The sequence below is a fragment of the Danio rerio genome, chromosome 21 (genome assembly GCF_052040795.2).
Source record: "Danio rerio strain M-AB ecotype USA chromosome 21, GRCz13ab, whole genome shotgun sequence".
In the NCBI taxonomy this organism is placed as follows: domain Eukaryota; kingdom Metazoa; phylum Chordata; class Actinopteri; order Cypriniformes; family Danionidae; genus Danio; species Danio rerio.
This window is the reverse complement of record NC_141041.1, coordinates 44,383,053-44,408,286: the sequence shown is the minus strand read 5'-3', so window position 1 is coordinate 44,408,286 and position 25,234 is coordinate 44,383,053. Positions and strand designations below refer to the sequence as shown.

The 25,234-nt window shown below is 36.2% G+C and overlaps 1 protein-coding gene across 2 annotated transcripts in view; it reads left to right on the top strand.

Moving 5' to 3' along the window:
* Positions 1–20,832, top strand: part of aldocb (aldolase, fructose-bisphosphate C, b) — a 29,958-nt gene extending 9,126 nt beyond the window's left edge. The window contains exons 2-9 of one of the 2 annotated variants that reach the window (XM_087299332.1): positions 1,499–3,092; positions 3,132–4,579; positions 7,785–7,839; positions 7,919–8,079; positions 12,052–12,135; positions 12,233–12,407; positions 15,284–15,483; positions 19,857–20,832. In XM_087299332.1, the coding sequence (XP_087155458.1) occupies positions 4,346–4,579; positions 7,785–7,839; positions 7,919–8,079; positions 12,052–12,135; positions 12,233–12,407; positions 15,284–15,483; positions 19,857–19,949 (1,002 nt within the window). In that variant the 5' untranslated portion in view covers positions 1,499–3,092; positions 3,132–4,345 and the 3' untranslated portion in view covers positions 19,950–20,832. 2 annotated transcript variants of the gene reach the window in all.
* Positions 20,833–25,234: the final 4,402 nt, after the last annotated feature.

The window sequence follows — 25,234 nt, the reverse complement described above, 5'->3', positions numbered from 1 at the left end:
TATTTACTGTCATCATGACAAAGATAAAATAAATCAGTTATTAGAGATCAGTTATTAAAACTAGTATGCTTAGAAATGTGTTTAAAAATCTGATAAGTTTTGTGGTTCAGTGTCACATTTATTTATGTTCTTATTCATGGAAAAATGTAGTCATTTTTTATATATATTAGTTTTTTGTTTTATATCAATATGAATGTATGAATCAATGACTTGTTACATTACTGGATGAATCAGCGTTTTTTAACTGATCTCTTGAATGAATCAATGAACGATTTAATGTTAGATATGTTTTTGAACATTTCACTTTTTTACATTTATCAACCACCTACTGGTGAAGAGATGCAAGTAATGTAATCATAAGTTGTTATTCATTTTGATAACTACCATAGACATCAGTGTTTAAATCTGTGAGTCAATGTTTCCAAACCAAACTAGACATTATGGTTGCAAGTGCACTTGTTCAGTCGCATGATGTGCCTTAAATACGCGCAGTGGCTAGAAAATACCTATATCATCGAATAAATTTCTGTGTCTTTCTACAAGATGGTGCTCACAGCTGAATCACTCGTCCTTTTATCCATTTCTCTGATACTGCTGGTCCAACATGCAGATGTTCAATTTGGTTTTCATTCATTCATTTTCTTGTCGGCTTAGTCCCTTTATTAATCCGGGGTCGCCACAGCAGAATGAACCGCCAACTTATCCAGCAAGTTTTTACGCAGCGGATGCCCTTCCAGCTGCAACCCATCTCTGGGAAACATCCACACACACATTTACACACACACACTCATACACTACGTACAATTTAGCCTACCCAATTCACCTGCACCGTACATTTAAATGCTTAACTGGGATAATTAGGTTTACTAGGCAGGTTAGGGTAATTAGGCAAGGTATTGTATAATGATGGTTTGTTCTGTAAAATATCGGGAAAAATATTTGGCTTAAAGAGGCTAATAATTTTGAGCTTAAAATAGTTTTTAAAAAATTAAAAACTGCTTTTATTCTAGCCGAAATAAAACAAATAAGACTTTCTCCAGAAGAAAAAATATTATCAGACATACTGTGAAAATTTCCTTGCTCTGTTAAACATAATTTGGGAAATAATAAAAAAAAAAGAAAAAATTAAAAAGGAGGTTAATAATTCTGACTTTATATAGTAAAAAACAACAACACCTAACTGAATAATCAAATGTAAAATAACAGTGTAGTCTTCACTGTGTTTTTATACTTAAATACAGTTAATCTTTCTTAAAGTTACAAACATTATACAAAGGACTTTAAAATCACATAAACACAATAAACTTTTTGGTAACTTCATAGTCATGTGTGTTTTTAACGATGGCTCCAAGTCAATTATAATCCCACCTTGACATTGCAGATCGTTCGATGTAACTATTGCAGATGCGCACGTTGCAAAATCGATGCTAAAAGGATATATTGTGCAGCCCTAGTCATGATGGCGAGATGGATGATGGTGGTGTCTCCTCTTTTGCAGATTGCTTTGAGCCGCTGACATTATGACGCACCAGTATCCCGCTCTCACCGCCGAGCAGAAGAAGGAGCTGCAGGACATCGCTCAGCGTATCGTCGCTCCAGGAAAGGGCATCCTCGCCGCAGATGAGTCCACAGGTCTGTGACGCCTTCCAAATCTATAAACAACCCATCATTTACTCTAGCTCATGCTCACCTTCTGTCTCCTTTCTGTCAGGGCAGCTGTGTTCGCCTCAATGTCATTTAACCTTTGTGTATTGTTCAAACTGACTACCCTTTCTTTATGTTGGTGGCTGCTTTTGCCCCATTGACTTCCGTTATAAAAATGTTCTTTGATTGCGAAGCAATGGCAGCATACAATCATGTATTCTTGATCTTTGGTGATTTTCCCATTTGGGAAGAAGTAAAATTTGTCATTTTTACTGTTGATCTTCTGTTGGGCTTATAAACACTTTAGTTTCTGGTAGGGATGCTCAGATCAGAATTTTTGCTGGAGATAACGAGTACTGATTCTTTGTCATGGCAGATACTGAGTACCGTTTCTAATGCTTCAAGCTTTATAATGCATTAAGCAAATTTTTCCCTCCAAGTATGAACCTTAAGAGAAGATCTCACCTTACCTAAGAGAATGAATTAAGGATGCTGCATATAATACCTTAAATACATCTCTTAAAACCATTTAGGTGTGAACATGTCATGGCAGCTTTACAGAAAATAATTAATTTGTTCATTTTCCTTTGGCTTAGTCCCTTGTTTATCAGGGTTCGCCACAGTGGAATGAACCACCACATAAAATAATAACACGGATATAAAAATTGGTAGGAAAAAAAGACAAACAATTGTAAATGTATATTGTAAATTGTAAATGATGAAGGAAGAATTCAATGAAGTTAAAATGCACACCTATAAATCCATTACTTCTTTACTAAAAGTAAAAAGGCCTATAAACTACTGTTTATTGCAATAATTATATTACAAGACGGTATATTATTAAACATTAATGTTACAAAAAATGTAAAAATGTTTTTTTTTAATCTAAAAAATTCCAGTCAGCTTTTAAAAAACTTGCAATAATGTCAAAAACACAGAACGTTTAGTTTTTATATGTAAAAAGCCTAAATACTGCCAAGACCATTCCTTCAAGACCATTTTGCTCGTCTCCAACTACTGACACCCAGGGCCGGAGCAAGCTGAACTGCCGCTCTAGGCAGAGGACGATCACGCCGCCCTCAACCCCAATGTGAAAACGAAAGTGAACGCTTATGAAAATGAAGTGAGGTGTTGCGGACCTCTATTCTGCTGCCCTATGCGTGGATATAACTGAGGATGTGCGGGTGCTGAGGGAGGGACGGAGGTGTTGCGGACACCGCACTCTATATTCTGCCGCCCTATGCGCGGATATAACCGAGGACGCGCGGGTGTCGCGGACCTCTATTTTGCCGCACTATACACGGATATAACTGAGGACACGCGGGTGCTGATGGAGGTGTCGCTGACGCCGCCCTCTCTATTCTTGAGTGAATGCGCGAATCTATCTGAGGACGTGGGTGGTGAGGGAGGTGTCGCGGACATAACTGAGGACGCGGGTGGTAAGGGAGGTGTCGCGGACATAACTGAGGACGCGGGTGGTAAGGGAGGTGTCGCGGATGCCGCCCTCTCTATACTGCTGCCCTATCTATGAACGCGCTGGCCCTGCTGACACCAGATCACTCAATGAGAGAGAGGGGGATTTGCACTCGTGATATCTTTACTGCTCTATTCATTTAACCTAAGAAATGTAATGCTTAGAATATCACTACATGTGCCTCTTTCAGTCTTGCTCATTCACTTTCCTTGCCATTATTTATTTTAACTCATTTTTGGGGATCACGTAGCCGGTATGAATATGCAGGAGACCTGCTTCCAGGAGAGGTCATAAGGTTGGATGAGACCCTAAACACTAGCAGCTCAAAGCACTGTATATGCATTGGCTGCATTTGCAACAAAGACAGCATCACTCACGCGAGTTGCACCAATAGACTGTATGAACAGGTCGCAACGCTTCTGTATATATTTTAGCTGCTGTGACGCAATCACAAATCATTCACCTCCTCAGGTGTCGTGGCTGCTGGAGGCTATGAAATATACGGAAGCGCACATGCATCTTCCTCTGCTTGTATACTCATAAACAAACACCTGCTATCGGTTCATGAGATTGGCGAGTACCGATCGAGTCATGAAAGGTGATTACCGGCCGATACCAATCTTCGTTCGATTGATCAGAGCGTCCCTAGTTGCTGTCTTTTATATGGAGTTCATTACTACTCCTAGTCAGTCTATGTTCTGTTCTTTGGTTTTCTCACACATATAAAGGCAAGTGTGCAAAGCTTTCTCTTACACACATACTATTTACTCCATATAAAAGCCAAAAACTAAGCTTTTTCTGCACTAAAACTGATGATCAACTGTAAAACTTGCTAATTTAACCTCTTCCCAACTGGAAAAGCCACCAATAATCGAGGAAGCATAATAATATTGTGTCATGGCTTTGCAATTAATAAATGTCATTATAATGGAAGTAAATGGGCCAAAAATAGCCACCAACACAACGAAATGGTAGTAAATTGCTCCATAGTGTATTGCCCAGTTTTTTTTCTAAGCATTTCTTAAAATGCTTCAACATAAGATGTCAGCTATTCTGTCAGTCCATTTGCTGAAACACAGAGAAAGTTGTGGGCAAATCAAGCCTCATAATCTCCCTAGAGTGATCTCCCAACATTGTGGGAATAACACATACAGCACTAATGAACCATCTTAATTTACCACCAGGAGAAATTCCCTCACTTTCTGCCAGTGTCTCTAACACACGGAAATGAATGTCTGCGTGTGTACAGGTAGCATGGCCAAGCGCCTGAACCCAATCGGAGTGGAGAACACAGAGGAGAACCGCCGTCTTTACCGTCAGCTCCTTTTCTCTGCTGACGAGCGCATTGACAAGTGCATCGGTGGTGTCATCTTCTTCCACGAGACCCTCTATCAGAACACTGATGACGGCACAAACTTCGCCCAACTGATCAAGGACAGGGGCATTGTTGTGGGAATCAAGGTAGAGCAAATGTTTCACTCATTTTTGTTTAGTTCACTTTTAATTGTCTGTCATTTTATCTGACACAGCAAACTTTTACCTGCACTTTAATGTTCAGATCATCAATCATGACTGCCTTTTATTATTAATAAGAGGGAACCACTGTTGATATCCCACCATGTCCAATTATTGGTTTATTTGGGGTTCTTCCGCCCGACCACACTTTACCCTCTCATTTTGTAGACTTTGTAGCCTTCTTAACACTTTTGGCTAGGCGATTAAGGGTGCTTTCACATTTTTAGTTCCTTCATTTGGTCCGGACCAAGGGCAATAAATGATACATTGTTGCATTTTCTGCCGTCTTTGGGTCGTTTTTACACCACACTGCTGGCTTTGGTCCGAACCAGTTGAAACTAAGCAAAATGCAGTCATCTGACAAAATCCACATCTCTCATTGGCCAGATGTTGTTGAATATATTTACTAAACCGCTTATTGATTGGTCAGAATTCACATGTGGGAAAATGCCAATGAACTCCTGCAAGTAATCAAAACTGGCAGAAACAAAATGTCATTTTTACTCTGGAGGCACGACTGCGCTGACTGATTGTATGCCTGCTTTAGACAAACTATACATTTCGAGAATGAAGCGCGGCTGCGGCTGGAAAACAATGTTTTAATGCATCGCTCGTCACTTCAGGAGGAGGCCTGAATTATTTTAGCTAAACTGCAACATATTACCAACGATCTATCAGGTAATGTTTTCCCCTCTCTCTCTGTTGGTAAAGCGCTGTCAACAAATATTTGTCCTCCATATCCCATAATGCACAGCGCATCGGCCTACGGCAGCTGGATTAGTTCAAAAGGCGCAGTACTTTTTGCGGTTGAAACTGTTTTAGTACGGATCATATTCTCACCACAAATGAACCGCTCCAGGTTTTGTTTGAAAGCGTACCGAGACCACTTCTTCAAGCAGGTCTCGGTACGCTTTTTTGGTCCGCTTTTGGTGCGCACTCGAATACGATTGCTGCATTCTCACCTGCCCAAACGAACCGTCCCAAAAGGGAAAACGAACTCTAGAGCGATTCAATCGAACTAAATAAGGCAGGTGTGAAAGCACCCTAATTCTCCGAAACTGGAAGTGCTCTCACCCTCCTTCTCACACTTGTTGGATAAGAAATGTTCTTTATTTTATGAAATTAGAAAAAAAACTAGGTACTCTCTTCACTGACCTAGCACTATATTTACTAAATTATGGGAACCCCTTCGCAAACATGTCCAAACTCTTCAGCTTGACCCTGCTCCTTCTGATTGAGTCCCCACCCCCCAGTGCCCAGCTTTTATGGGAAACTATCTCTGGTTAACACATTGTAGACTTGTTTTTTTTCTGTATATAAGATTGCACTAGTGTTGTTGTTTTTTATTTATTTCAAGAGTTTACACTTAGCTGATGATTGATTATAAAAGCTTGTTTGCCGTGCTGTCCTGGGAGAGAGCCCTGAGCTCATGAGATCCTCGTGCCCAGGGTTCCCTCCCATTGCAAAGTGGAAGGGGAGTTTGAGCTCAAGTAGATCTCGAGAACTCCCCTGCTGTAGTAACCAATGAACAGTAAGTGATTGCTCTTGGAGATAACTACATACTAGAAGCATGTCTATGGTGCCGATTTGGATTAGTCAATTAACTTAACTTGCATGTTTTTGGACGGTGGGAGGAAACCGGGGGAAACCCATGTGAGCACGGGGAGAAAGTGCAAACTCCACACAGAAATGTCTGCTGGTTTGGTAAAGCCTGGAACCAGAGACATTCTTGCTGTGAGGCAACAGTGCTACGCACTGGGCCACCGTGTCACCCATCTAGGAAGAAGGAGGAGTAGGGGTGGAAGGTGGGACTCTTCAAAACGAAGATAGCAGTGCAATAAAACCCAGGGTATTTATAGTAGTTTAGGAGTCATCTGATTGGAGCATAGTGAATTGGATAATGCGGATCCAGCCGCTAGCAATCATAAGCACGTGATCCTCTCGAAATTAGTTAATACATAAACTTCACTTATTTTTATTATAATTTTTGTATTTATTATGATATTTGCTTAAAGTACTCTTGTTACATGTTTGTCTTTGTATATTTTTGTCATGTTTCACAATGTATAAATAAAACATAAAAAAAGAGGGTAAAAAATCCAGAACTACATAACCCTGCTTGAAAGTTTTTTTTCTTCTAACTTAAGTTTTTTTTACACCTGAATTAAATTTCACTAGCCACAACCAGGCCTAATTACTTGCACACCTGTTCGCAATCAAGAAGGGTGTGTATATGGGTATATATGTATATGTGTTTGTATAGGCTACATCTGAAATCGCCTACTACTAGAGTTGGTACTACATTAGAATTTCCCACTCAGCCATTAGAAAAATAGAAAAAGTGGCTGTGTTGAGTGGGACTCAAATTCTTGCGTTAACTCGGAAGATCAAAGAGACCACGAGAAAACAGAACGTGTCCTCTGAGAATGAGAGGTTTTTCCCCTTTTCACAATAAATGCTATGCACAAATATACAATGCACAATACAAACTTAAATACAAATTTCAACAAATAAACACCCTTCATGTGTTTACGTCTTTGTGAAGATCACCGTCTCATTTAGGGAAAGTCCTGAGATAAATAATTTATAACTCTGAACTTTAATAATAAATCTACATAAAATGCTGCCCATTCCACCTCCTTTATTTAGTCGCAATGACTTCTGTGACTTCTAGAGCGAGATCGGTGCTCGAGGCTTGCGTCTGATAATATTAAAACCATGAGTCTATGGTTTAGAGTTTTAGAACCGAACTTTGGCAGCTGATGATGACGTTACATGAGGACATGAGGACAAGGTCACTGAAAAACGCATATTGAGAAACAGCCATCATGCTCTATATAGTATGAATGGAACTTTTCAGCATACTATATAGTATGCAAGGTTGCAATTTTTTTTATTATTATTATTATTTTTTAATCCAGCCACGGCTTCTGGGAAGAAAACACACGTAGGCAAAGAATCATGATAAGATTATTAGGAGGAGGTTGGTAATGTAATTCGTAGAAAATCTTTTTAGCCGTTTCAAGCCTCAAGATCTGATTCTACCAAATCAAACCTAATTTTCATCTATAATGTACAGGTGAATGAAGCATTTTGTCTAGATTTTCTTCTTTTGGTAATGAAATTAACAGCAGGTTTTACTCTTTTACAGGTTGACAAAGGTGTCGTTCCTCTGGCTGGAACAAACGGAGAGACCACAACACAGGGTGAGCTTACAGTCACTGCCATTATATTTGATGCCTGTGGTGATGTTTTTTTATTTATGGGAAATCTGTACTTCTTTAGGGCTGGATGGCCTGTCAGAACGATGTGCCCAGTATAAGAAAGACGGCGCAGACTTTGCCAAGTGGCGCTCTGTCCTGAAGATCAGCGACACCACTCCTTCAGAGTTAGCCATCATGGAGAACGCTAATGTCCTGGCCCGCTACGCCAGCATCTGCCAGCAGGTCACAATAACTTGATTCTAATAACTGATTTATTTTATCTTTGCCATGATGACAGTAAATAATATTTGACTAGATAGTTTTCAAGACACTTCTATACAGCTTATAGTGCCATTTAGAGGCTGAACTAGGTTAATTAGGTTAACTAGGCAGGTTAGGGTAATCAGGCAAGTTATTGTATATTGATGGTTTGTTCTGTAGACTATCGAGAAAAAAAAAATAGCTTAAAGTGGCTAATAATTTTGTCCTTAAAATTATGTTTAAAAATTACAAACTGCTTTTATTCTAGCCAAAATAAAACAAATAAGACTTTATCTAGAAGGAAAAAATATTATCAGACATTGTGAAAATCTCCTTGCTCTGTTAAACATCATTTGGGAAATATTTAAAAAACAAGAAAAAAATTAAAGGGGGCTAATAATTCTGACTAACTGTACAAGTTTACACAGGACTGGAAATATTCATTGATACAGCTTTTTTGTATATATGGTTTGTGGTTTATTTTGATAGGTTAACTGTTTTTGTGCTGTTTAGAGCTTAGCGCATTCAGAGAGACAGAGGCCACGTTTACACTGCCAGTTAAATGTGACCCAATTCCAATTTTTTTTTGCTCATATGTGATAGATCGGCTCTGTTCTATGACCATGTAAACACACACACAAAAAAAACACATGCATACGCATATTCAGAGATTGGTTTCAGGCCTCCTTCATATGTGGAAATAAATCAGATATAAATGGGACAAGGCGACTATCATGTAAACAGGCAGATCGGATTTATTGAGGCATTCCATTTTGTACGACATTAAACTTGCGACAATGTGGTGCTTCCCTGTGGTTCAATGACGTAGAAGGAAGAGCGTGTTTGTGCTCATCCTAAAATTTCAGACCCACTGCTCCTCATTCTAGCCCACCACGATTTGATCCCACCCGACCTGAGATCTCTCTCGTACCCATAAATTCCTCTAAATGGTGAAGGACATCATATATAAACCATAGGTGCAAGCTGCGATGACGGCCCTTTCCCTCCTCCACCTCAAAATCATTATAAAGTTGGGCGAACTTCACATATTTGGCAGAGCTAAAAGCAAGACAATTTCTTCCATCGTGGCTAGTGTGGCGCAGATGCTAAAACCCCCGTGCGACGTCGTAAATTGTATGGCAAGTGTAAACACATGAATCGGATATGGGTTACATTAACTTTAACATTAACTTTCTTGATCACCAGCCACTGTGGCTAGTAGTTTTCTAACATTACTAGCCACTCGCCATTTCAACTAGCCACAATTTTATTGTTGGGAAAATATATTTTATTCACATAAATATGACCTTGACAAGCTAAAATTACTTGATTTAGAGTTTGCGTTATCTCTACTTGCCTCCTTATTCATTTCCCTTTTTGTGTGTCGTGTATGAGCTTGCTCAATCGAGCAAATGGGTCCGGGTTTCATATATTAAAATTAGTTTTCATAATTTTCAGAGCCCAAAATGAAGGATTTACCCAATTTATCTCTGACCACACCATACATAAACAGTTTATTATTTCTCAGCCACAAGTTTTAAATGTGTCAAAACAAGCAAAATATAGCTGAATATACTTTTTATTTAACAAAACATGTGCACTGTAATCTGTCCTGGCTAAAGGTCCCAGATCACCAGATCTCCCATTAAAGCAATGTTATTGTAAAAAAAAAAAAAAAAAGATAAATAAACCAGATTAACGCAAAAGAAAGCAGATAAAGAACATACTGTGTGATAATGAAAGGATGATCACACATGCATGGTTAATGATGGATCCCTAAATAATCTGTTCAAAGAATGATTAAAGCGAAAGCAACTGGCGCTGCTTACAATAAGTCAACTCTGGAACTCTCGAATGCAGCAAGACTGTAGATGCATGTTCCTTCCTTTTTGTTCAGTCTATTTGTAAGAGAATCGATCGCATCAGTTGCATTTCTAGACACAGTTGCTTCACAAAACGGAAACGGGAGCACGCACGCGTTATAAACAGTCGCGCGCATCACTTTAGCTGTTAGCGTGAGTGATTATCCTCTCATTAGGTATTCACCAAGCGGCAACCTCCCGCTCTCCCTCAGGAAACTAATACGGAAGTAACTAAAACTGCAATTCATCCGAAATTCCGCTAGTCCTGGCCGCTCCTGGCTCCAAAACAGAGCAAATTTCAATTGAGCCCACTGTTAGAATGGCCAACTTTACAGCAGAAAAAAAGGTGTTTACAGCCTGGTACATAGAAAAATTTTGGTTAATACAGCTAATATTACCCTTCATGACAACTGTGAGGGGGGTGAATTTTTTTATAACTCATCCGTTTCCTTTATATTAAGTTATATTAAGTTTGCATAATTAAGGGAGTGGCCACTTGAGTGACAGCTAGGTCTCGCTGGTCGCTTTCACGTCACCTCAGCTGAATCCGGCAGATTAGCCACTGAACTCGGCATATTTATCGTATTTCTGTGTTGTTTTATGTGGCTTTACACAGTCAACTGCCTTTTGGACTTGTTTCCTACAATTATCAGATGGCATAACATGCTGAGTGCACTTAATTGTGCTCACAAACCCTTCACGTGGCCTCCGTTTCCCATGTGAGTAAAGTTATATACTTATATACCATCTCTATACATGTATTTGTTTTATTTAAGATCATTTATCGTTTATATTTATATTTAGAGCTGTAATGCACTCCAGAATCTGTCAGATTGATTAGCTGTAGGCTCTAGAACAGTCATCTGAAGCGTTGTCATACAGTGTTATGCTGGATTTCATCAATAGTCTTACATTAACTAACACAGACTATATCTGAAGTGTTTGGATGTAATTCGCGTTTTCCTCCTGTTGAGAAACGTCATAAGAACAATGTTTAGTGGCTCAATGTATTACAGCAGTGTTTTTAAAAGTCTAAACACTTTATTGATATAGTATACAACCAAGCACAAGTGGTCAGAACACAAACGAGTCACAGGTGATAAAGTATTAAGCGTTCTCCCAAAGTAAAGTGTGTCTGAACCAGGTCCAAGCAAAATGCCAGCAGGTGTCTGTAGCTCCGCTCACTCTCCGCCTCTTTGCCCTTGTTTGGTATCCCGCCGTGGGTGTGATGACGCGCGAACAAAATGGCGACAGTTGGCCGCGCTTACTTGTGGCTTCTTTTGCGCTCTTTAAAAACCTATGGGTCACGGATACTAAGTCCATATATTTTACAGTCTGGTATTCACCTGCTTTGCTCGCGCAAAGTTGCGAACGCAATTATTTTTGTCAGTCGTGCTGCTTCTCGATCGTCTGTGCATGCATATTGGACCATCCTTATTGTTGAACCCTGCTTTTAAGAATTATTATCTGGGAAAATTATTTTCAACCAGCCAAAGTGGCTAGTGGGAGTCTCTGTCTTACCCGCAACCGCCGAAATCTACCCGCATTTGGCGGGTGTTAATGAAAAGCACTGGTTACAACTAATAGAACGTGTAAACGGACAGGCAAATAAAAATCAGATATAGGCAACTAATTGGAATTGCGCATCAAGACCTGACAGTGTAAACGTGGCATATATAAGGTTCTTCCGCTCACCGCTTTCAGTGGATTTTTCCCTGGTTTTTGTTCCCCTCTTTGATTCAAATATGGTTTCCCAGCTCTCTCAAAGCCTCATTACTCTGTCCTCTCTCGTTTTTTTGTCGAGGATTTGCCTTTTAATGTCCAAAGCGGGCATGACAGCAAGCTGCATCTCTATTCTTACTGAACATAAATGTTTTTTTCATGTGACGCTATTTTAATGTTTAAAATGCAGAGTCATGGTCACGCGGAAATATCCCCGAGCTGTTTGCGTATACACAGATCACACGTCACATAGTTATCTCATTGTTTTATTTTTTTGGCTTATACGGTTGTTCGTCACACACACTCAATTGAAGCTAATTAATGGAAATCAGCGTTTTGTTGACGTTGTATATCCCATTTTGTGTTTCAGAACGGCATTGTGCCCATTGTGGAGCCTGAGATTTTACCTGACGGTGAGCACGACTTGAAGCGCTGCCAGTATGTTACAGAAAAGGTACTTTAAAAAAAGTCAACTCAAATCACATCATTTCAATTAGATGTGTCATTATTGGTCGATTATCTGTACTGTCACCTATCCTATGTATCACCAGGTTCTTGCTGCCTGCTACAAGGCCCTGTCTGACCATCATGTGTATTTGGAGGGAACTCTTCTGAAACCCAACATGGTGACAGCGGGACACTCCTGCCCCACCAAATACTCCAGTGAGGAGATCGCTATGGCAACAGTGACAGCCCTGCGCCGCACCGTTCCTCCCGCAGTATCAGGTCAGTCATGAGACTAACCGTACGTTCACACCGAAAGCGGCGAGAGCCTCAAAGTAGCCGGAAGTCATTCATTTTTAATGAGAGCCGGCGGCGAGGAGCAGCGCGGTGCGTCTTCGCTGATTTGAGCGTTGAGGAGAGTTGAAATCGAGTCAACTTTATGGTAATGAGCTATGACGCGGGTCAGCGGCAAGCAATCAGAATGAAGACGTCCAACGCTTGATAGGAGTTCAAAGAACACAGACCTGTGAACTTTGGTTCCGACCACAGTTGTTCCCAAGGGTTTGATAATTGCGGTCGCCGGATTTTCAATTATTTGCAATGTTTTCTTACAGGAACGTGCATTAAATAAGTTACTGGCGGGTTACTGATGTGCATTAATGTTATATATTTATCTTAAAAAAGCAGGAATCTCACGCGACGTAACAGTACAAAACAGTATAGCTGCTTCAGGATATTTCAGACATATGGACACATATTGGATAAAGCAAAGCCACACCACACGCAACTTGATCTTCCATTGTTAAATGAATTTGATAAGAAGTGCGCAACATTTTCACGCTAGAAACATGTTTAATGCAGGAATGTAACTGATATGCTGCAACGGCTCCTTTAAATACGAGATCAGTGTAGCGAGTTTTGACGCTCTCGCCACCGGAGCTGAAGGCAGACAGCGTTGTCGCCAGGGCAGCCAGAGCGACCTTGGACGCTCTCGCCACTTTCGGTGTGAACGCACAGTAAAGGCCCTGATTCTCTTTTGTTTACACAGCAAAATGGCCATCAACACTATAAGTATGATTTCCATTGTGGTGATTGAAGTCTGGTTTCATGGTAAAGTCACACAAACCGCCATCACAAGCACAGAGAGAATGATATACATGTGTGTCAGCCATAGATCACAAAACATATCAGTCCTTTTTGTTTTATCCACTCAGCACTGCAGAAAAATGCTTAGACGTATACAGCCTTTCTACTATAGATTGTGGCTTTTAGTCAGATGTACTTTTGCTTTTTAGTAGTATATTTTAGAACAAACATGTTATTATTTGATAATAAAAAATCTCTATCTCGCTTTCTCCTTGATTTTTATATACAGTTGAAGTCAGAATTATTAGCCCCCCTGAATTATTAGACCACTTGTTTATTTCTGTTTAACAGAGAGCAGATTTTTTTCAACACATTTCTAAACTCAATAGTTTTTATAACTTGATTCTAATAACTGATTTATTTTATCTTTGTCATGATGACAGTAAATAATATTTTACTAGATATTTTTCAAGACACTTCTATACAGCTTAAGGTGACATTTAAAGGCCTAACTAGGTTAATTAGGTTAACTAGGCAGGTTAGAGTAATTAGGTAAGTTATTGTATTGTTCTGTAGACTATCGAGAAAAAAATAGCTTAAAGGAACTAATAATTTTGTCCTTAAAATTGTGTTTAAAAAATTGCAAACTATTTTTTTTCTAGCCAAAATAAAACAAATAAGACTTTCTCCAGATGAAAAAATATTATCAGACATACTGTGAAAATCTCCTTGCTCTGTTAAACATCATTTGGGAAATATTTAAAAAACAAGAAAAAAATTCAAAGTGGGCTAATAATTCTGAATTCAACTGTATATTAGAGCTGCACGATTCTGGCTAAAATGCGAATGGTGAATTTATTTTATTTTATTTATTTATTTTTTGTTGTTTAAAATCAAGATCACATTTTTTTTCACAATTGTGTAGATGTAAAATAAAGGTTAATATGAGTAGGCTATTGTTATTGTTATTTCTCAAAAATATGGTAAAACAACAACAATAATACTATGTGTAGGTGTACTGTTGGTTAAAATGCTCAATTTTGAATAGACTTTAAATTTGTCCTGGTCACTAATGCACGGTAAAGTGATGACATACTATTCATAATTCTGATGTTTAATTATTATGTTTGAGACATACGCTTGTCAATTGTCATCAACAGCTATAATAAACCATTTTTTTCTCTTTAAAATCAGATATTTGTCATTATTCCCCGCCCACTATTCCTACGTGCATGTCTGCTTCTCATCATTCGTTATGTCAGATAAACGGCAGTCAGCGACAGAGACGAACTCAGATGAAGCTGAAGTACAGCTCATTGTTCAAAAATTCCAAGCTTATTTGCTGCATTTGTGGAGTTTATTCAAGCCTTTCTGAAATGATGAGTCTCACACAACTGTCGTTTGCAGTACACACCCACACACATATTGGTGTTTACTGACACCATGTGGTCATGGAGATTGTATCGGTTAAGAATTAGATGGCGATTTTACTTTCTTTATTACAAACATGCTCAGTTTTAAAACGTTTTAAACTTATAAAAATCACAGAGAGTTGTAATAAATTATTTAATACCAGTTTATTTACAAAAAAAATGTTCTGTGGACATGTGTACAGTTATTATACAAACATAGCGCCTGTCAATCAATTTGCTTGGCAGGGAAACTGCACTCCTATGTCACATTGTGGTGGGCCTCAAAATCACTGGGATTTGGATCCTATAATTAAAAACTATTTTAAAAAAAGAGACTTGTTGTGTTTCTATCACTCCAATATGACAATGGACAGACTATACCTACACACAGTTCTGTTTCATCATAGGTGCCCACTCGAGTGAACTGTTAATTTAATAACAAAAGCAAATATTCATTTAAATAACACTTGAATTTTAATGTGGTGTTAATAGAGAGGCTATACTCAAGTCAGATTTTTTTCATGAGTAACTCAATTTTGTAATGTATTACTTTCAAAAGTAACTTTCTCCAACACTGGATAATAAAGCAACCCTCATACATTATCATCAGTAAACGGTACGTAATGAAGTGTCATTATAATGTGTTTAAATGTCTTCCAGGAGTGACATTCCTCTCTGGAGGTCAGAGCGAGGAGGAGGCGTCTGTCAACCTGAACTCCATCAACAATTGCCCTCTGGCAAAACCCTGGCCCCTCACCTTCTCCTATGGACGTGCCTTGCAGGCCTCAGCTCTGAGCGCGTGGCGTGGAGCCAAGAGCAATGAGAAGGCTGCAACTGAGGAGTTCATCAAGCGCGCTGAGGTCTGTTATACTGCATTGTTTATTTACAGGAAATGTTATCACTAATGAACCCAATACGGCTCCTTTTATTGTTATTTTACGCTAAATGTGTTCCTAATTACCATTTTTATTTTAAATTTGGGGGAATATGGTGTGAGTTGTTTGTAGATTCAACCAAAATGACTACCAAACAATCCGTCATGAATCCTCAGAAACTGAGAAATTTACAAGTAGTCTTTTAATATATTAAATGTGTCAACCCCCCCCCCACCCCCCCTCTCTCTCTCTTCAAGCTTGTTGCTTTATTGGCATGACATTTTTACAGTATTGGTAAATTATTTTAACGAAGTACAAAAAATATGGAATATAATTACATCAAATTAATTAAAGATACAATAAAAGAGAGATGAATGCAAAAAAATTAAAATAAAAGCAAAACTGTCAATATCTCTAATACTAATTATAATAATTACAATTAGAAACAGTGTAAATTATGTAAAATAAAGTCAATGAATTTTGATGGGTTAATTATTTTCTTATGATGTAGATGTTTTGCTGATAATCTCTTTTTCTGAAATATAAAATTCTAATTAAAACTTGACAATTGTTATAACAAATCAAATTACTTTTATTGTCACATCATTGAATGTGTATAGAAAATGTAATATATAATTTATATTAAAGTATTATGTTCTTTATTTTAATTTTATATTTGTATAGAAAATCATTGAATTAATAAGTTAATATCATTTATATAGAATTTTAAAATTCACATTTGAATCTTAACACAACAGTTAAATCAGTTTCAAAATAATTGTTGAGCTACAATTATTGTTTATTTTCTTGCTTCAAACCAAAGTGAAAATATGAAACGCAGATAAATATATTTATAATAAACTCTTAGCTATATCTGTCTTTCAGTTTGAAAATCTGTTGATCCAACATTTTTCTGTTAATTTGTATATACAGTTAAAGTCAGAATTATTAGCCCCCCTTTGATTTTTATGATTATTTTTTTCTTTATTGGCATGACATTTTTACAGTATTGGTAAAGCATTTTAACAAAGTACGAACAATATGGAATATAATTACGTCAAATTAATCAAAGATACAATAAAAGAGAGAGAAATGCAAAACATAAAAAATAAATAAATAAAAGCAAAACTGTCAATACCTCTAATACTAATTATAATAATTACAATTAGAAACAGTGTAAATTATTTAAAATAAGGTCAATGAATTTTGATGGGTTAATTATTTTCATATGATATAGATGTTTTGCTGATAATCTCTTTTTCTGAAATATAAAATTCTAATTAAAACTTGACAATTGTTATAACAAATCAAATTACTTTTATTGTCACATCATTGAATGTGTATAGAAAATGTAATATATAATTTATATTAAAGTATTATGTTCTTTATTTTAATTTTATATTTGTATAGAAAATCATTGAATTAATAAGTTAATATCATTTATATAGAATTTTAAAATTCACATTTGAATCTTAACACAACAGTTAAATCAGTTTCAAAATAATTGTTGAGCTACAATTATTGTTTATTTTCTTGCTTCAAACCAAAGTGAAAATATGAAACGCAGATAAATATATTTATAATAAACTCTTAGCTATATCTGTCTTTCAGTTTGAAAATCTGTTGATCCAACATTTTTCTGTTAATTTGTATATACAGTTGAAGTCAGAATTATTAGCCCCCCTTTGATTTTTATGATTATTTTTTTCTTTATTGGCATGACATTTTTACAGTATTGGTAAAGCATTTTAACAAAGTACGAACAATATGGAATATAATTACGTCAAATTAATCAAAGATACAATAAAAGAGAGAGAAATGCAAAACATAAAAAATAAATAAATAAAAGCAAAACTGTCAATACCTCTAATACTAATTATAATAATTACAATTAGAAACAGTGTAAATTATTTAAAATAAGGTCAATGAATTTTGATGGGTTAATTATTTTCATATGATATAGATGTTTTGCTGATAATCTCTTTTTCTGAAATATAAAATTCTAATTAAAACTTGACAATTGTTATAACAAATCAAATCACTTTTATTGTCACATCATTGAATGTGTATAGAAAATGTAATATATAATTTATATTAAAGTATTATGTTATTTATTTATTTTTATTTTATATTTGTATAGAAAATTATAGAATTAATAATTTAATGTCATTTATATAGAATTTTAAAATTCACATTTGAATCTTAACACAACAGTTAAATCAGTTTCAAAATAATTGTTGAGCTACAATTATTGTTTATTTTCTTGCTTCAAACCAAAGTGAAAATATGAAACACAGATAAATATATTTATAATAAACTCTTAGCTATATCTGTCTTTCAGTTTGAAAATCTGTTGATCCAACATTTTTCTGTTAATTTGTATATACAGTTGAAGTCAGAATTGTTAGGCCCCCTTTGATTTTTATTTAAAAAAATATATTTTTCCAAAATGGTGTTTAACAGAGCAAGGAAATTTTCACAGTATGTCTGATAATATTTTTTCTTCTGGAGAAAGTTTTATTGTTTTATTTTGGCTAGAATAAAAGCTGTTTACATTTTTTTAAAATCCATTTTAAGGTCAAAATGATTAGCCTCTTTAAGCTATATATTTTTTCCGATAGTCTACAGAATAAACCATCGTTATACAATAACTTGCCTGATTACCCTAACCTGCCTAGTTAACCTAATTATCCTAGTTAAGCCTTTAAATGTCACTTTAAGCTGTATAGAAGTGTCTTGAATAATATCTAGTCAAATATTATTTACTGTCATCACGGCAAAGATAAAATAAATCAGTTATTAGAAATGAGTTATTAAAACTATTATGATTAGAAATGTGTTGTAGAAATCTGCTCTCTGGTAAACAGAAAATGGAGGACAAAATAAACAGGGTGGCTTATAATTCAGGAGGGCTAATAATTGTAATTAATTGTAACTGTATGTAAATAATTATTTCTGTTAATCAAATGTTTACAATACTTGGATTAAACTTTATTTCATGTAGCTTCATTTTATGATCTCTTTACAAATGTTATAAAATGTCATCATTTTGGTTGGGAATAGACTTTCAGTGGTGAGACAGAAATGTCTCAGATTTGATCAAAAATACCTTGTTAAAATTTACAAGTCGTCCAGGTTTTGGAAGTAAATAAAAAATATATATATTTATATTAATATATTAATATATATATATATATTCTAAACAAATGGCAAACAGAATGGGATCAGTGCTCAGAAAATAAACGTTTTGAAATTTAGCCAGAATTAGGAAGAAACTCTAATTTATTTTTTAACTCAAGGCACAATGAGATTGTTTACAGAAGATGCCGCATTGGCAGGGCCAGACGGAATCTGCGGACATTTTTTATTTTTCTGCAGAGAATTTTGGTAAAAATCTGCGGATTTCTGCAGAATTATTTTGGGAGTATCATAACTAAAACCTTAGTTAGTAAAATAAAAAGTAATACCTTTTTAACTTTTATTTAATGTTTAAATTGCAAATATAATTAGATTCACTTTATTTGGTAAACAAAGCAAGTCTCTCATATAATATATATACTAAAAGATTAATAAAGAAAAGAAAATTAAAGAAAAGAAAAATATGACTGTACAAACTGCATTGTACATAAATCAGATGAACGTTTTCATGTTAGTCAATAATATTACTGTAATTAATTCGAAAACTAAATAAATTTAGATTTACACACATTTACTCAAGTAAATAAACAGAATTAATGATGGGCTAAAAATCAGCGGAAATCTGCGGAATTCTAAACGCAGATTCCGTTTGTGGGCCTACGCATTGGACCCACGAGACCCATGGAGACGAACTACCAAAATGTCAATATTGCAAAAGAAACCAAACTGTTAAACATATTGATGTGGAATGCCCTATTTTTAATGTTATCAGACAACAATTTGTATCTGGACAGACTTTAAATGAAATATTTTTAAAGTGTGAATCCTTCTAAAATTGTACAATTTTTATCAAAAGTAAACCCTTTAAAAAACTGTTTTAGATTTTTATTTTATGCATCTTATCTTATGTATTTTCATTATTATTATTATTATTTTGTATTTCACTTTGAGTATTATTTATTGCTGTGGATGAATTTTAATTGTTAGAATATTTTTATAACTATAGAAAAGTGGTATTTATAAAGTGTGGTAAACTTGATCTGTTTGTTTGTTTGTTTGTTTGTTTGTTTGTTTGTTTGTTTGTTTGTTTTTGCCATGACATAGCCAAAGAAGCTGAAATGGCAATAAACTCAACATTTTCTCTCTCTTTCTTGGAAGTAAATATTAAGTTGAACTGCAGAATCAGACATGTTGAACTAATGTTTGTGGCGTTTCCTCAGGCTAACGGATTGGCTGCTCAGGGCAAGTACGTCTCCAGTGGAACCTGCGGAGCAGCAGGACAGTCGCTTTACGTGGCCAATCACGCCTACTGAACATCCTGCGTCCCAGCCATCAGCTCTCCGCCAGCCAATAGTATAGTGCACAGCTGCTACCCCTCCTGTCACCGACCAATCACAGGCCTGCGCTGTCTTCTGTACTTTACGGTTGCCGTTGCAAATGTCTCATAATATATCTATTTAAATATATATTAAACTGAAAAAAAGAAAAGGTACGCAAAAGATTATTTTTATTTTCAGAAACTTCTAGGCATGACTTCATGCGGTAAACAAGGAAACAGTATTTTTTTGTGGCTCATTAGCTGGATGTAGATGTATATGTCAGTCGTTTGGGTTTTATATGATTGCATTCCAGTTCCGGCACCAGTCGACTTTTCACATTCCTTTTAGTGCAGTTTGGATTCATAATGATGTGTGGAGGATGTAAACACAGATCAGTGTACGCCAGCCAGCAGGACCAGTTTGTCAAATTGGGAGTAAAAGCAGAGTAATATATATGTAACTGAGTGATTAACTACAGCAGACTCTGAGGAGATATATTATTTTGTGTTGTGTTCACATATGATATTAAACCATTGTCCGGGCTGCGTGATTTATCGTTTATGAAGTTTAACATGAAATACGTAATATATTAGTTTGGAAATTGGAGCGTTATCTTGAAATCGTGCTCTGTGTTGTGTGCTTGAGTGTGTCCAGCTCTTCTTCCTCTCCTCCCTGTGTTTGTGACACAGTGCTACATCAGTAATAATCACTTCTATTGGTTGCGAGCGGCGGAGCGGACCAAACTGTGGAGCTTGTGGGGGAGGAGAGCGCTCACTTCTCTGTCGACAAAACGTGATGTTGTGATTTGATGTTGTTCCCTAAGCACTTTGTGTGTCAGATAGTTTAAAAAATCCAATAAAACTACTGTAAAACCCTAGATTGTGTTTATGGTTATTATTGGAGTTTTGCATGCGCATGTTCTCTTAAAAGAATAGTTCATTAAAAAATGAAAAGAAGATATTTTTTAAAATGTTGGAAACCTGTTACCACCCTTACAAAAAATAACTGCAGTACAACAACAGTGTATAGAAGTATAACTGCAGTAAAATTAAGTACAATTGCAAAATTGCAATACAAAGTATAAACATATTTCAAATACAGTAAAATAAAGTTCAACAGCAGTTTAGATCAGAGTAAACTGGAGTAATATCAAGTAAACTCTGTTTTTACTGCACTTGTGCTGCTGTAGTCTAATATGCCAACGGTGTGGTAAGAACTGTACTGCACTTGTGCCCCAAGGGCAGGGCCGGAGTGGGACTTCTTTTTAGCCCTGAAGTTTCAAGCATTAGACCGGCTCAACGTCATTTCCAATTCAGTTTTTAATTACACTATCCGGTCTTTTTTAAGAAAACAGCTGCTTTAGAACTTCAAATGTTCAACCACCTTGCAGTTTTATATGTTGTAAGAATTGAAATATTACAAATATTTTTGATGTCTTTGACAACTCAAAACATGAGCTGAAAACAGGGCCAATGGACTCCACAACCCACCAGGGGGGAATGCGGGAAAAAACAGTTCCTGCTGCATTTGCATCTGAGTATGCTGAAACTCAGCTTCATCCCCCAACTCACGCATATGGTCATTTCAATGTTTGAATGTTCTAGATTAACCAAGCTGACTTTAGCTATCATGTTTGATATCATTTGAAATGTCTCAGTGCGATTGGTACAATGGTCTCATTCTCTCAGAAATAGACATAATCAAAACAATAAATATATAACTTCAGGCATCTTTTGAACCACTGTGAAGGGTGTGACTTTCTATACACACACCCCCTTCCTTGAGGGAATTCTTGGATTATTTAAGGTAAGGTCTAAGAAAGACCCAGCGCGATTCTGCCTACCCAGATCAGCCCATAGGCTCCACGTTATGTAAAATTTACACGTTATGTAAAAAGTCAGGAATGCATCTTTTAATCTTGGATTTATCTTTGATAATTTGATGTTTTGTATTGATCGTTTATGAATTGACTGATTGAATTTGGCATAATACATTTACCTGACTAATAAATTATGTTTTGAATTATTCAAACCTCGTGTTATTATCACTGATAAATGTTGTTGTCCATAGCACTACAAGCCACTGTACAGGTTAGTAACGGACTAAAACATGTTAGACGGAGCAGCGTGGCACGCTATACAATGTTTGTAGAGATCCGACTAACAAATTGGCATTTATTCATGTATACTTGGACTGTAAAAGGCCAACTATTTAGAACAACAAAATATTGTTGAAACTACTTTAAATGTGAATATTTAGGCCTTCATCTACAATAGTATAATCCTGCGCGATTATTATTAAAATACTTTGTCTTGAATTAGTAGATAACAGATCTTTGGGGACCACATAAAAAATCTCCTAAATTGAGTAAGTAGGGTTCTGCCTTTCTAGGAGAGTGGTTAATCGCCTCTGTTTAATGACCAAGACTGACAAGCTTGTATTAAGAGATTGTATACCCGGCCGGTGCAAGACTCGAGATGCTATCGGAATCTGAGTAAATGAGAATAAGGTATAATAACAAATCAAAAGAATATTCAATCATAATCTAAAATAATGTGAAAGGAAACAAAATAATCTTCTCAATGTTTTATAATTGGAGTCAGATAAAACGAGGATAAATATATTAATATTCTAAACTACCTCATACTAAAATTGGAGTCAGATTTGAGTTAAGTTTAATATAAATCAACATTGTGCACTGGAAAGACCGAACATGCAGTGAACCTTCATCCACCAGTGGATACCGTCATTGGACCAACTGGCTGGACCCTACATATGTCTTAACAGTAAAAATGAAAAAAAAAAAAAAAAAAAGAAGTACTCAGGTGAGGATCGAACACTGGTTGGCGACGTCGTCACGCAACGTACTGACCACTGGACCACAATTTCGCTGGAGTTTGCCAGAGCTGCAGCAAAATCATGAATAGATTAGAGTGAGGCTATGGTCAAATAAATAAATAAATGAAAACAAGTGCGACGGCTGAGAGTGCAAGCAGCTAGAAACACCAGCCCTCGCGGCCAAAAAACGGACCGGCCCACGGGGAACTCTCCCGGTCCTCCCGATTGGCCAATCCGGGCCTGCCCAAGGGGTTTGTTCTTCAACATCTTCCAAGAATATTTTGTACTTTTTTCAGGGATGTTTTTTGGATTCAAGTCATTTTCTAATTAGAATTTTAAGAGTTTATTTGCAAAAACTAATAATAAAGAATAACTGCAGTGAACTAAACAGTAAAAACAGCAACTATAATGCAATAAAGTTCAACAGCAGTACAATCTACAGTACAGCTGAAGTAACATTAAATAAACTGAGTAATATATTATTTAAGTATATTGCAGTGTTGCTACAACACAACCAACTGCAGTACATCTACTGCAATACAACTGAAGTACTGCTACAGTACAAATGCTGTACAACTACTGCAATAGTACTGAAGTACTACAACTACTATAATGCAGTACTGCTACTGCAATTGAACTGAAGTACTACTACAGTACAACTGCAGTACAACTTCTACTTTTCTCTGTGGACACGTGTTGGGGTTTTAGCACTTAAGTTGTATTGCTGAAATTATACCACAGTATATTGTATTGCACTTTTCAGAAGTATAACTAACTATAGAAATACATCTACAATACTGCAATACATAATAAGACTTAACTGCACATTTAATAAAAATGTACCTCAGTGCAATGAATTGTTTTAATATGTATTGCAGAAGCAGTGCTGCATTACAGTAGTGTTACTATTGCAGTAGTTGAACTGCATTTGTACTGTAGTAATACTTCAGATTTACTGCAGCTGGTTGTGTTGTAGTACTTCAGTTGTATTGTAGTAATCCTGCAATATACCTAAATAATGCTGTTTTTCATGTCCAAAAAACCTGCACTTTTCAGATGTTTACTAAAACTGCAGTATTTCTTTAAAAAAAACTGTAGTATTCTAAAAAAAACTGCGGTATTTTTTTGTAAAGGCATTGACTTCCATAGTATTTGTTTTTCCCTACTATGGACGTCAATAGTTAAAGGTTTTTAACATGATTCAATAATGCAGGGGTGCCACAACCTTTTCGTATGAAGGGCCCAAAACCAAATATCATTGAGAGCCCACCTATACCAAGCTATATTACATGGAACAAAACAAAGTTGCCATTGATAATTTACTTAATTTTTTAATAATATTTCAAAACAAATAGAAAATATAACTTTAAATCATATTAAATAATGCAGTATACCTTTTAAATGATAAACGTATTACTATAAAACAAAAACAATCCCATTTATTGCACAGCGGAGTTTAATGTTGAACACAATAGTCAAGCAGAATCTGCCCTGGACTTGAATTGCTCACCAAAGTCTCTGCATTGCCAGGTGACAGTATGCACATTTAAACTAAATCTGATTCATTTACACGATTTAATTGAAACGTATGATTTCAACAATAAAACAAACAAATAGTGGCATTAAATTTGAATTGGCAATCTCAAAACCATCCCCATCCTTCTTCCTGGTGGGCCAAATCAAATGTTACCATGGGCCAACTTTAGCCCGTGGACCCTAGTTTGGGCATCTCTGCATTATTTGCCTACATGTTAAAAAAAAATCCTGATTGCTCTAAACTTTTAAGCTGAATCAAATTAACCTTATGAGTACATTGAACTTGTATTATGTTAAACTGACTTAAAGCAGCTTTCATGACTTATACAATTAAGTTAGAACATGATTAACTTAGTTTATTAAGTTACAATGAGCTAAAAACATATGCTGTCAGGACTAATTAATCATCTGTTTTTTTACAGTGCAGAGTTGCTGCCTTGTGATTGGTTGTTTAGCAAGTCACCACATCATGCATAATTCTATGTAAATGAATTATCCTTCTAAATATGTTTATTTCTTCTAAAATTAATGGATTGATTAAAGCAATAATAAAAAGCATTTATCTATTTGTGTTGTGAGTGGCACAGTGGTTAGCACTGTCACCTCACAGCAAAAAGGTTGCTGGTTCGAGTCCCGGCTGGGCCAGTGTGGAGTTTGCATGTTCTCCCCGTGTTGGCGTGGGTTTCCTCCGGCTGCTCCGGTTTCCCCAACAGTCCAAAGACATGCGGTACAGGTGAATTAAATAAAATAAATTGTAGTGTATATGTGTGAATGTGAATAAGTGTGTATGGGTGTTTCCCAATACTGGGTTATAGCTGGAAGGGCATCCGCTGTGTAAAACATATGCTGGATTAGTTGGCGGTTCATTCTGCTGTGGCAATCTCTGTTAAATAAAGGGACTAAGC